Source organism: Rutidosis leptorrhynchoides, chromosome 3 (genome assembly GCF_046630445.1).
Source record: "Rutidosis leptorrhynchoides isolate AG116_Rl617_1_P2 chromosome 3, CSIRO_AGI_Rlap_v1, whole genome shotgun sequence".
Lineage (NCBI taxonomy): Eukaryota > Viridiplantae > Streptophyta > Magnoliopsida > Asterales > Asteraceae > Rutidosis > Rutidosis leptorrhynchoides.
In genome coordinates, this window is record NC_092335.1 from 553,310,244 (window position 1) to 553,323,196 (window position 12,953).

The 12,953-nt window shown below is 31.6% G+C and overlaps 1 protein-coding gene across 1 annotated transcript; it reads right to left on the reverse strand.

The window, feature by feature from the left end:
* Positions 1-4,739: 4,739 nt before the first annotated feature.
* On the reverse strand, positions 4,740-12,594 carry LOC139902916 (uncharacterized). The gene is made up of 16 exons (XM_071885609.1): positions 12,468-12,594; positions 12,061-12,239; positions 11,427-11,630; positions 11,147-11,328; positions 10,935-11,061; positions 10,640-10,837; positions 10,459-10,506; positions 10,293-10,343; positions 9,106-10,224; positions 8,896-8,994; positions 7,520-7,593; positions 7,321-7,372; positions 7,154-7,240; positions 7,027-7,076; positions 5,420-5,494; positions 4,740-5,308 (listed from the first exon to the last, which is right to left on the reverse strand). Exons 2-16 carry the CDS (start codon positions 12,160-12,162, stop codon positions 5,035-5,037), a joined length of 2,742 nt encoding a protein of 913 aa, XP_071741710.1. The 5' UTR covers positions 12,163-12,239; positions 12,468-12,594; the 3' UTR covers positions 4,740-5,034.
* Positions 12,595-12,953: the final 359 nt, after the last annotated feature.

The window sequence follows — 12,953 nt, forward strand, 5'->3', positions numbered from 1 at the left end:
CAAGTCTTGTCCATATATTAGCATGCAACAGCGGAAGCTCTTAATAATCACCAGAGAATAAACATGCTTTAAACGTCAACAAAAATGTTGGTGAGTTATAGGTTTAACCTATATATTATCAAATTAATATAATAGACCACAAGATTTCATTTATTCAATAATCCTACACTCGCAAGTGTATAAAAATCATTCTATGATGAACACCTGGTAACCGACATTAACATAATGCATATAGAATATTTCCCGCATACTCGCAAGTATGTCATAAATTGGCAATCGCAATCACCATATAAATCGAAGTATTAAAGCATTCCAAATTCCAGAATGGGGTTTATTAGGCCCATAGATCTATCTTTAGGATTCGCGTCAATTAGGGGCCATTTTCCTAATTCTTAGGCTACCAGACTTGAAGGGGCAATATTCGGTTTAATAATCCAACCATAGAATGTATTTTCGCGTACTTGTGTCTATTTTGTAAAACATTTAGAAAGCTGCATGTATTCTCATCCCAAAAATATTAGATTTTAAAAGTGGGACTATAACTCACTTACACATATTTTTACTTCGTCGGGAAGTAAGACTTGGACACGCGTCGATTCACGAACCTATAACAAATATGTACATATATATCAAAGTATGTTCAAAATATATTTACAATATTTTTAATATGTTTTACGGTTTTAAGTTTATTAAGTCAGGTGTCCTCGTTAGTAACCTACAACTAGTTGTCCACAGTTAGATGTACAGAAATAAATCGATATATATTATCTTGAATCAATCCACGACCCAGTGTATACACGTCTCAGGCTAGATCACAACTCAAAGTATATATATTTTTGGAATCAACCTCAACCCTGTATAGCTAACTCCAACATTACTGCATATAGAGTGTCTATGGTTGTTCCAGATAATATATATACATGGGTCGATATGATATGTCAAAACATTTGCATACGTGTCTATGGTATCCCAAGATTATATAATATATTAGAATACATGTATAATACAATATGAGATAGCTAGGATATGATTAATATAGATTTGTTACCAATTTTCACGTAGTTACAACAAGCAAAAATATCCAATCTTGTTTTACCCATAAATTCTTCGTTTTAAATCCGTTTTGAGTGATTCAAGTTGTTATGGTTTCATATTGAACTTAAGTTTATGAATCTAAACAGAAAAAGTATAAGTTTCTAGTCAGAAATACAGGTTACAAGTCGTTTTTGTAAAGGTAGTCATTTCAGTCGAAAGAACTACGTCTAGATGACCATTTTGGAAAACATACTTCCACTTTTGAGTTTAACTATGATTTTTGGAAATAGTTTCATGTTCATAAGAAAAATCATTTTCCCAGAAGAACAACTTTTAAATCAAAGTTTATCATAGTTTTTAATTAACTAACCCAAAACAGCCCGCGATGTTACTACGACGGCGTATATCCAGTTTTACGGTGTTTTTCGTGTTTTTCGTGTTTTTCGTGTTTTTCGTGTTTTCAGGTTTTAAATCATTAAGTTAGCATATCATATATATATAAAACATGTGTTTAGTTGATTTTAAAAGTCAAGTTAGAAGGATTAACTTTTGTTTGCGAACAAGTTTAGAATTAACTAAACTATGTTATAGTGATTACATGTTCAAATCTTCGAATAAGATAGTTATGCATATATGAATCGAATGATGTTATGAACATCATTACTACCTCAAGTTTAGTAGGTAAACCTACTGAAAATGATGAAAAAATAACTTGAGCTTCAAAGGATCTTTGATGGCTTGGAAGTTCTTGAAATAGAATCATGACACAAAAACATGTTTAAGTAAGATTATTACTCAAATTAAGATAGTTATAGTTATAGAAATTGAATCAAAGCTTGAATATGAATATTACCTTGATTTAGAATGATAACCTACTGTAAATAACAAAGGTTTCTTGATCTTAGATGATTGTTTGGAATGGATTAGGAAACTTGGAAGTAAACTTGTAAACTTGAAAGTGTTCTTGATGTGTTCTTGAGTAATTATTTTTATGATGATTATAGGTAATAACCAAAGCTTGTATTTGATGATTTTTTCTGGAAAATAGTAACTTAGACATTCATGGAAGAGTGTGTGTGTTTTGAGAGAGAATTGGGAAGAAAATTGGAAGTGAAATGGAGTAGGTGGTGAGTGGTGAAGTTGAGTGGGGTTAAAAGGAGTTCTTGTTTTTGTTTCCTTGCTAATAAGTCATGCTAGATGTTAAATGATGGTTCACACATGGTTAGGTGACTCACATGGGCAGCTAAGAGTTGATCATTGGAGTGTATATACCAATAGTAAATACATTTAGAAGCTGTGTATTGTACAAGTACAAATACGAGTGCATACGAGTAGAATTGTTGATGAAAATTAATGAGGATGTAATCGTATACATTTTTGTTAAGTAGAAGTACTTGGATAAGTGTCTTGAAGTCTTTCAAAAGTGTATGAATACATATTAAAACACTACATGTATATACATTTTAACTGAGTCGTTAAGTTATCGTTAGTCGTTACATGTAAATGTTGTTTTGAAACCTTTAACGATCTTGTTAAATGTTGTTAACACATTGTTTATTATATCTAATGAGATGTTAAATTGTTACATTATCATGATATAATGATGTATTAATATATCTTAATATGATATATATATATATATACAGTTAAATATCGTTACAACGATAATCGTTACATATATGTCTCGTTTCGAAATCCTTAAGTTAGTAGTCTTGTTTTTACATATGTAGTTCATTGTTATTATACTTAATGATATGTTTACTTATCATTTAACATGTTTATATATAGTGTATCAATATTTTAAAATGATTCATATGTAATTAGTAAGACGTTATAACGATAATCGTTATATATACCGTTTTCAAGTTTCTTAATTCAATAGTCTCATTTTTATGTATATAACTCATTGTTAAAATACTTAATGAGGTACATACTTATCATAATATCATGATAACTATATATATATATATATATATATATATATATATATATATATATATATATATATATATCCATATGTATGTCATCATATAGTTTTTACAAGTTTTGACGTTCGTGAATCGCCGGTCAACTTGGGTGGTCAATTGCCTATATAAAACATATTTCAATTAATCAAGTCTTAACAAGTTTGATTGCTTAACATGTTGGAAACACTTAATCATGTAAATATCAATTTCATTTAATATATATAAACATGGAAAAGTTCGGGTCACTACAATAAACTTGAAGAGCAAGGATTGAGACTTGGATTAGTTTAGGGAGTTAGAATTGGATTAGAACTAATACACTAGGCTAGAAGTAGGATTAGTTACTTGTTAATTAAGTTGTTTTTTTTTTAGGCCGACTTTTATATTTATTATATATTTTTTTTTTTTATAATTCGACTCATATTTTGTTTATTTATATATTTTATATATTTTTTTTTATTGAAGTTACTTTTATTTTAAAATACATTTTATTTAACCATTTTACATTATTTATCCATATCTTTTATTAAATTTTAGTTCTCATTAGTTTTAATCTATATAAATTGTCACCATTTAATATATTACATATAGTTTATATCTAATAAATATCACATAATTCATAAACTTTAATCGACATGAAGCATTGATCAAAAATTACTATTTAATCAAAGTGTTGTCAAATATAGTTTACGAGCACAAAAGTTCTAATAGTAAAATAGTAGAAACAGAAATGGAAAAATGAGGGTCGTCATACATACATACATACATACATACATACGCAGTATAAGTATATGTTCTTGAATTTTAACTCTCCCAAGACAATTAATGGGGCCCTCAAAATAGTCGCCGGTTAAATCTCGTAACATATTTTAAGGTTTTCAAGGAAATTGTCAGAAATAGTCATGAAATAACCCGATTATACTATGCATCTAAGTAAAAATAACTGTGTTCCTCGAGTAGCTTGAAAAGGAAAAATCTTATCCGTTTAAATGAAATAAGAAAGAAAAACATTAGTTTCACCCTTACTTAGTACAAACCATAAATTTTCTGTACAAAAGTTACCCACGAACTGATATCAACACCTAGAGTAATAGGTGAATTAAGAGGTGACTTAAGAAGTGAATTAGTTCACAATGTGGATTAGGAACCCCAAGTGACATCGTCTAACTTCGTTTCTTCACTTGGATCTCAAATCTACGTGAAAGAAGTTACTCTTATAGTTCATATCTACATATTGGAATTATTATTGAAAATGTACTTAAATACCACTATTGTATCATGTTTCTGCATTAAGTTTCTTGCTAGTACGATGATGAAATTTCACGTGAAGAATGGTACTACATCCGTCCAATTACAAGTATTCACTTACTTTTTGCACACAAACTTACTTTTTGCTAACAGTTTTAAAAAGTCTCAGTGACTCACAGTCGTCCACCAATCAAAAATCTCCTCTTCTAAATTGGTTGAAATATAAAGTGGACATCTAATATGAAACAACACGCAATTAAAAAGGTGGACATTTGAAGTGAGAAAGGTAGACATTTGAAGTGAGACTTAAATAGAATTTCACAATCGCAACGTCTCAAGAAAGTGAACATGCATGAACCTGTAAGACTTTACTACTGAACTATCTGGCTACTTTCTAGTTTCTACTGGTAGTATAAACAAACAGGTGCAGAATAAACGGTTTTCATCTCGCAAAATAAAACGTACAAACACACAAATTAACAGCCAAAATGTTGCAAAAACAAAAACCCAATCACCATTGACAAGGTTCTAAAACAAAGAGTAGATCAAAGGTCACCCACAACTTATGCCAATACTCACCAGCAAAACCTACCACATAATAATCTAACTCCTTTATAACAAAACCTAATAACCCACTAATAATAATAATTAACATTATCTCTACCAAATGCAAATACTTCGAAACAATACCACGAAATTCACTAACTTTAACCCTAAACACTATAGTCATCAACTGCTTATTTTTAACAACCCCCATCAAATAACCACAACACCCTTCAACCCTCTACGCCCTCTTCTTCCGTTTATTTCCGGTCTTTGACCCGCTCTTTGTGGTCTCTGTTGACTTTCCTTTTGTGCTTTCCAGTGTTTTCACATCCTCGTGTTCTTTCGCTTCTTTCGCACTAGACGAACCTGATTTTGACTTGGTGGGACCATTGGCATTTGTTTTGCTGCCACTAGTTTTCTTCGTAGTAGATTTTGCACCAGACTTGTCGGTGGATTTATTGTCTTTTGAAACCGAACCTTTTGACTTGCCAGACGAAGAAACGCTACCCCCTCTATAAAGTTTTCACGAGTCAAAATTGCTAATTGAATTTGAATTATAAATAAAAAAGAAAGTATATATATATATATATATATATATATATATATATATATATAAAACTCACTTTTTAGATGAAGCTTTGTTCTTCTCTTGTGAAGCAGATGGTGCAGAATCGGTTTTTGATTTCTTCTTCTTGTGCCTAGTAAAAAACAGTCGATTATGAGAAAACAAGTGATGAAAAGTTAGGTATTTCCATAACAGCAAGAGCTTAACTGATTACGCAAAGCAACTAAACTTATAAAATATTGTAAATTTTACACATTACACACTTCTATTTGAGCAAACAATAGTGTTACTAAAAAATAAATTTGCAAATCATACAAAAACCAATTTCTTGTAACATGTTTAATATTGGATATCACATAATTAAATTATAGGGATTAGGGAATTCCATGCAGTAATACAAATTAAACTATCTAGATTGTAATCTTCTCTTGGCATACATATACATATGTCTTTACATATCTGTGCCTAATGGCTATCGCACAGATATGTTCGTATATTCTCCAAGATTTTCCTTTCTTCCTATCTGATTGTAGGGTACTACAATATACAACCATATAATACACTATGTAAGAAGATGACAAAATTATGCGGTTGGTCCTAACATTTGTCTTAGGTGAGACCTTTTTCTCATATTTGCTTGGATGATCCTAACATCTACACTTGTAACGCGGATGACCCGACACTAACAATCGTTAGTGTTCTTCCTTAAATTTAGTCACATCCATTACATGTGAGGGTAAAATTGACTTCTCATTTTCATCCCTCTTCACCTTCTTCTCCACCTTACTTTTTTCTTCATTCATCCCAAAATCATAAAACCTCTTAAATTTCAAATCCAATACAAATCAAATTCAAATCCTAACTAGAATAAATTCCAATGTGAGGGAACCAACTGAAAAATTGCATACAAATTTCCATGGCTTTGAGCGTAACCAATCAACCATAGTATACAAATTTCTAAGCAAAAAAACTAACCGAATCCAACGAATTCGATTCAATCAGACCCTTCGAATCACTATGCTCAACTATCACTACATCCATTTTAACACTTTTATCTTAATTGTTTGATTTATTTATTAGAAAGTGTTCTGATGTTTTTTATACTTATATTTTACTGTAATTATTTAACAAATTAACCATGGATTTAGAAGGTTTTCAGCTATTAACACATGTTTATAAGACGTGATGTTGAGGTTATTTGATTAAGTTGGATTCAGATTCGGTTGGGATTTAAATTAGGTCTGATTTAGTTAGGATACGAACATGAATAACTTGTTAGGGTTTGTTTTGTTGAAGATGAAGGGATAGGGACAAGGGACAAGGTGAGATAAATCGACAAATATACTCTCATATGCCACGTACATGATCATACTTAACCGAAAAAATGTTAGGGTCATCCAAGTCAAAAACAAAAAAACAAGGTCACCTATGCAATTTAGACAAATGTTAGGGACCAACGGCATAATTTTGACTTGAAAAAAATACAGTAAAAACTACCTGCAATAAGATTAGATAAAAATTAATAGTAAAAGTACCGAGTTCCCTTGTGTCAGTCAAGACCAATTTGACCCATTCAAGAAAACCAATAATCACGAAAGTCGAATTATATATTATATATTATATAATATATACATACAAAGAAAAGTATCAAACAGTAAAACTTACGTTTCAGGGGTAGCTTCTTCACTTTGCGCTTCAGTGGATTGTTCTTGCTCCTGTCAACAAAACCTTGTTAGCGCAAACAAATATTAATATTACAGTAAAAGTAACACACCAATCAACATGTTCTCACCTCATCTCGCACAGAAAACTCTTGTATTATCTTCCAATCTTGTGTTTTTAAATCCAAAACTTCCATATCTCCATCCACATATGAAACCTGTTTACCATCGAATGTGTCAGAACAAACCAATTAAAATGGAAAAAATTGAATTCTAGCATTACAAAACGTTTAATGACCTTATGCTTCTTTTTAGAATTATAAAATGCCTCGATCACACCTTCATAGTACCTACATGCAATGACACATTAATGTTAGTGACCCGTTCAAAATATTCCCAACATACATTCTCCAAAACCAAAAAAGAAAAGAGAAAAAAAAATTGGCAAACTTTTATTAGCCGAAGAAAAATGGCAAAAAATACAACAAATTACTTACTCTTTATCTTCTGGCCACCAAACTTTGACTTTCAAACCTACCAGGCTTTTATCGTACTTTATATCATCCGAAACCTGACAACATTGTACACGTCAGCATTTAGGGTAGAGGAAAGGACTGTCTACATCTAACCTCCCCCATACTCCACTCTAGTGGAATTGGGTATTGTTGTTGTTGTATATATATATATATATATATATATATATATATATATATATATATATATATATATATAGTGGTAGGATCAAGAGGGAAGTAACCATTCGGGGGGTAGCGGGGGGAAGCAAAAACTTTTTTTTTTTCGTTTTTTGAAAAAACTTTGTTCACGAACATTATAGATGAGATGAAAATATGAACATTTAGTAGAGACACTTTGTGATAAATATTTTTTTTTTGGCGGGAAAACGCTCGAAGAAGTAATATATAACAATTATCGTGTTTTTCGAGCGTGTTTTGAGGTTTTAGCTATTGGGGTTTAGATATTAGGGTTTAGATATTAGGGTTTATAGGGTTTAGATATTAGGGTTTAGAAATTTAGGGTTTAGGGTTTAGATTTAGGATTTAAATTGAGTTTTTAACACGAACGGTTTAGAGTTTAGGGTTTAGGGTTTGGTGTTTTGGGTTTATGGAATAAACCCAAAACACGAAACCCTAAACCCTAAACCCTAAACCCTAAACTCTAAATTTTACTTCACAAAACATGAAGAAAAAAAAAGTTCATATTCTTCACGAACAATATTATCTTGAATGTTATTTTTGTCGATCGTTTTCCCGCCTAAATAATAACATTCATCACGAAGTGTCTCTTCTAAATGTTCATATTTTCGTGTGATCTTGATGCCGGAAAAAAAAAATCAAAAAAAACCAAAAAAAAAAAAAAATTTTGCTTCCCCCCGCTCCCCCCGATTGGTTACTTCCCCATTGATCCTGCCCATATTTCAAACATAAAATATATATATTTCAAACATCTGATACATGGTACAAAATCCAAGTGCAAAAAAATAAACTCCCTCCCTCCCAAAATAACTATCCCGTTTGATTGACTTTTCAAAGTGTTCATTTTTAAATTTTGACGTTAGATATTTTTATTTGTGCTTTATTATTTTTTAAAGAAAATGAATATTTAAATGAATGGATTCGGTTTTTGAATGTATTTTCATTGGTATAACTTTCATCAAATATTATATAACACGAACAAAATTATTTATAGTCAAAGTTTTACAATAAAGACTTGAAAAGTCAAAACGGAAAACTAATTTTGGGACGGAGGGAGTAATATTTTTGAACTATCTTTGACTTTGACCGACTTTGCCCGAGTCAGACCCGACTTGGTCCAAGTTTGACCCTACTTTTTTAGTGTGTAAAGAAGTATTTACTTTATCTTTGGTTGTGGAACGCTTCCGTTTGGAACTAGTCGTTGGTGTTTCTTTTAAGCTGCTCTCCCCTTTAGCTGACTTTGGAGAAGAATCCATCTCCTAATTATCCAAAAAAAAAAAAAAAAAAAAAAAAACTTTTTAGAGATGCAAAACTAAAAAAAAAAATGAAAAAAACTGGGAAGAATATAAAGTAAGTCTTGAGTTACTGACGTCATCGTCAGAGGATGATTTTGCTTGAACCTTCGCCACAACATTTTTGTTTTCTTTCTTCTTTGATTTGCCTGTTTTAGCAGACAACTTAATCGGTTTATTTTCTGAATCACTTTCGTCCTCATGTTGTTCCTCTTCTTCATCAATAGTAACTTTGCTTTTCTCCCTTTTCTTAACAGACTGTTTTAATGGTTTAGCATCTGAATCGCTATCTTCCTCTTTGGCATCCACTTCCATTGCATCTGATTCCACCACATCCATCTTCTTGACAGGCTGCTTTGACTTCTTACCAGATTGTTTTGTTGACTTTGACTTTGCCTTTGACTTTGACTCAGACTTCTTAAGAGGCTTTGCCTCTGAATCACTAAAAGCTTCATCATCTTCCACCTCATCTTTAGGTGGTGATGCTTTAACCTCCTTTGCAACAACTTCCTTTTTTCCTGTTCTTTTTTTCGGCTCTTCACCCAAATCGCCTGTTTCTTCAGATGCATCCTCTTGTGTTGAATCCTTGGTTTCAGGCTTGCTCACCGCTTTCTTTGTACGGGTCTCATCAGAAAGGGACCCACTTTTGGGTGAAGAAGCAATTTCATCTTGTTTCTTGTTAGAATCAATTTCATCTTGTTTCTCGTCAGTTTGAGATGGGGAAGAAATACTCGCAGGCTTACTTTCGATTGGTTTTGGTGATGAAACATGAACATCATTATCATGTTTATCAGTTTCTGAACGAACATCAGCTTCGATTTCCGGTTCCTTAACATCACTCTCTTTTTCAGTTTCTGGCAGTTGTTCTGCTTCTTCTTGTTCACCTTCAATATGAGAAGAATTGGAATGTTCGTTTGAATTTGCTATTGTATCATCAGCTTTTTTGTCACTCGTTTTAGAAGTTTGTTCTTCTGGCTTTAATTCTTTGTCACCATCTGAATCATCATCAGTGTTTTCGTTATCAAGATTTTCTTCATTCATGTCTTCTTCTTCTTCTTCTTCATCTGGCTTCTTTTCTTGATCAACTGAAGCTTGTTTTTCGTTACCCGTCACATTTACTCCATTACTCATTACAGACTTTGAAGATCCGTCTACAGTTGTATCTTCTTCTTCAGGACAAGCCTCTTCTTTATCAACCTGTTAACAATTTATTGTGGATTTCAAAATAAAAATATAAAAATAAATTAAGATGCAAGATAACGTACCTGGTCCGCATGATCCGATGATGCTGTTGTGGTAATCTTGCTCTCATCAGCCTATACAATTTACAAGTTAAGCGATAATACACCCATTCTTAGTAAATGGAATGAGCAACAAAAACAAAATTAAAACAAAAATTGAAGGAAAAAAAAACACCAATGAGTGGCATACATTTGGTGCCTCGTCTACAGATTCCTTCTCCAGTTTGCTCTCATTGGCCTGAAATACAGGGGATTCAAGTAAAGAAACATCTAACTCAACATATAGATAATTAGATGTGCCTCAAAAAAATCAAAGAAAAACTTCAGCAATATAAGTAAAGAACGATTTTAAGTCGATAATGAAATCATACCGGTTGTAGCCCAGATTCATTTTCATCATCTTGTTCAACTGTAGCAGGTGTCCCTTCACATATTGAAGCCACAACTTTAGTGTATACATCTAGTGTATCACCCAATGATGTTACGGCTGGCATCAGATAAGGCTTTAGTTTATCTGCAGACTTTGAAAGTACACCTTCACCCAATTTTCTAGCTACTGGCAGAACTCCCTGAATAATAATTTAACAAATTAATAAAAAATGATGAGAAATTAGATAAAAATTAGTAAAAGTAATCTCAATAGTAAAGCTAACATAGATCTGACACCTGACTATCTTTTTTAACGCTAGCCAGTAGTGGTTTGAGCATCTCAACTGAAATTTCTTCACTTTCTTCGATAACCAACACCATTATATTTTCCATTGATGAATATATGGATTCAATATGATAGTCCCTGAAATTAACATACTTACATACTGTTACATTAACATTAAAACTATAAATTAAATGGTTAAGGCTCTTAGAAAACTGTAACACACCTTACTGATCTTAGAAAATACTCAAACATTTTCACAATCAGTTCATCACATTCAAGATCAAGCATAATCACACATGATCTGACTTTCGAAACAGTTTCAAGAATCGAAGCTCTCTTGTCAAAAGATCGACTGGACAAATCAGCTAGATCCTCAAAGGAAGAAACAATCAACTCAAACGCTTCCTGCACATACATATACAAGATGTTTAAAATGAAAGACAAAAATATTAATATGTGATTATCGAACTACAAAAAGTGGGACGTATGGTATGATCAAGTACCCTCATTTGGTCATCATCATAAGGTGCATCAGGTGCAGTAATTCTTGTTATTTCACTAATGCAGGAAGCAACTGCAACCTTCACATCAACATGTGTATGTTTGGAAAGACTGTCTTTAATTAACGCCTTCATTGACGGTTTGAGTGCATCGAGCATTGACCTTTTCGGGGACTGGTCAACCTTTGATAGAAGTTTCTCTAGTTGCTGATGAGCACAGACCAAAACAAATCAATCAATCGTATACTCATTCTAAAGGTACAAAATACAGCAACATAATCTTGCCAAACATTGTCCACATTCAATCAGTAACTACAATAATCAGATTCATAAGCAATCACATACATGAGCTAAATACTCATAGTACGAATTTTGGTTTCAGTATTCACATTAAAGTATGCATCTTGATCCAATGAATCCCAAAAGCTTTCTACACAATCTATTAATTTACCAGAATTATAATTCAATATTTACACTTTGCAATTCTATCAAACAAATATGCAACCAAATCTTTATCTCCAAATTTGCAGTCTATGTAATACAAACCCTAATTAAGTCAAAAACAGCAATCAGAACCAAAATGAATATGCAAGGCATGCAACATACAAAGATATTATATAATCAAATCAGGGCTTACATCAAGAACAGAAAGCAATTCGTCGATGGAATCTGAAGGATGTGATAACTGTTTTCCTCTCTCTTTAAGTTGTTGTTCTAGCTCAACATCTGCAGACGCCATATCTTCAATTTCGATCTTTTTAAACCACAAAAAGTCTTATCAATATCAGCCTCAGTCACTTCACACCATTCGAAACCCTAACAAAAATTGCAGTCACAAAACAAATTCGTACAACGAATACAAGAATTAAGAATACAATACAAATGAAAATAAGAAAAAAAGCTAAAAATTTCAAGATATATTCAAAAAAAACGAAAGGAATCTAACACTATAATTACAAAATAAGAGTGTATGCGTGTTTATGTAGAAAGAGAAAAAGAAAAAAAAGAAGTAAGAAAACAATTAGAGAGAGAAGAAAAAGATACCGATAGGCTGTGTATGTCTGATATATATATAAAAAATTATACAGTAAATAAAGAGAGATAGAGATATGGAGTATAGATATAGATATAGATAATAGATAGAGATAGATACAGAAAAGGGGGAACTAGGGCTTGTTTTGTTGTTAAAGTGAAATGAAATCTGAATAGATGAGAGGGGGTTGGGAATGAATGGGATAGAAGAAATCTGAAAGGAACAAGTATTATGTTTTTTTGCCATTTTTATCGTTGTTAAGATTTTTGAATGACAAAATGTTTTAAACTTAAACAAAACATACGTAAGTTAAATTTTATTTATAACTCAAAATTATTATTAATAAATAAATACTAAGATCATACTATAAAGAAGTCTAGAAAGAAATATTTACAGTTGAAAAAAAACTTAACTGATTTTATAAATTATAAATTTAAATATAATATAATTTAAATATAGTAAGTTTAAACGTTTACCGCATTATCTTTTGTAAATGA

What these genes read in the sequence shown, in the direction of transcription:
- LOC139902916 (XM_071885609.1), bottom strand. Translation starts at nt 12,162, where the DNA reads ATGGCGTCTGCAGATGTTGAGCTAGAACAACAACTTAAAGAGAGAGGA. An exon ending in GCGTTAAAAAAGATAGTCAG is followed by an intron (nt 10,838 to 10,934) that starts GTGTCAGATCTA and finishes ATTATTATTCAG; the next exon opens with GGAGTTCTGCCAGTAGCTAG. An exon ending in CATCGGATCATGCGGACCAG is followed by an intron (nt 10,225 to 10,292) that starts GTACGTTATCTT and finishes AATTGTTAACAG; the next exon opens with GTTGATAAAGAAGAGGCTTG.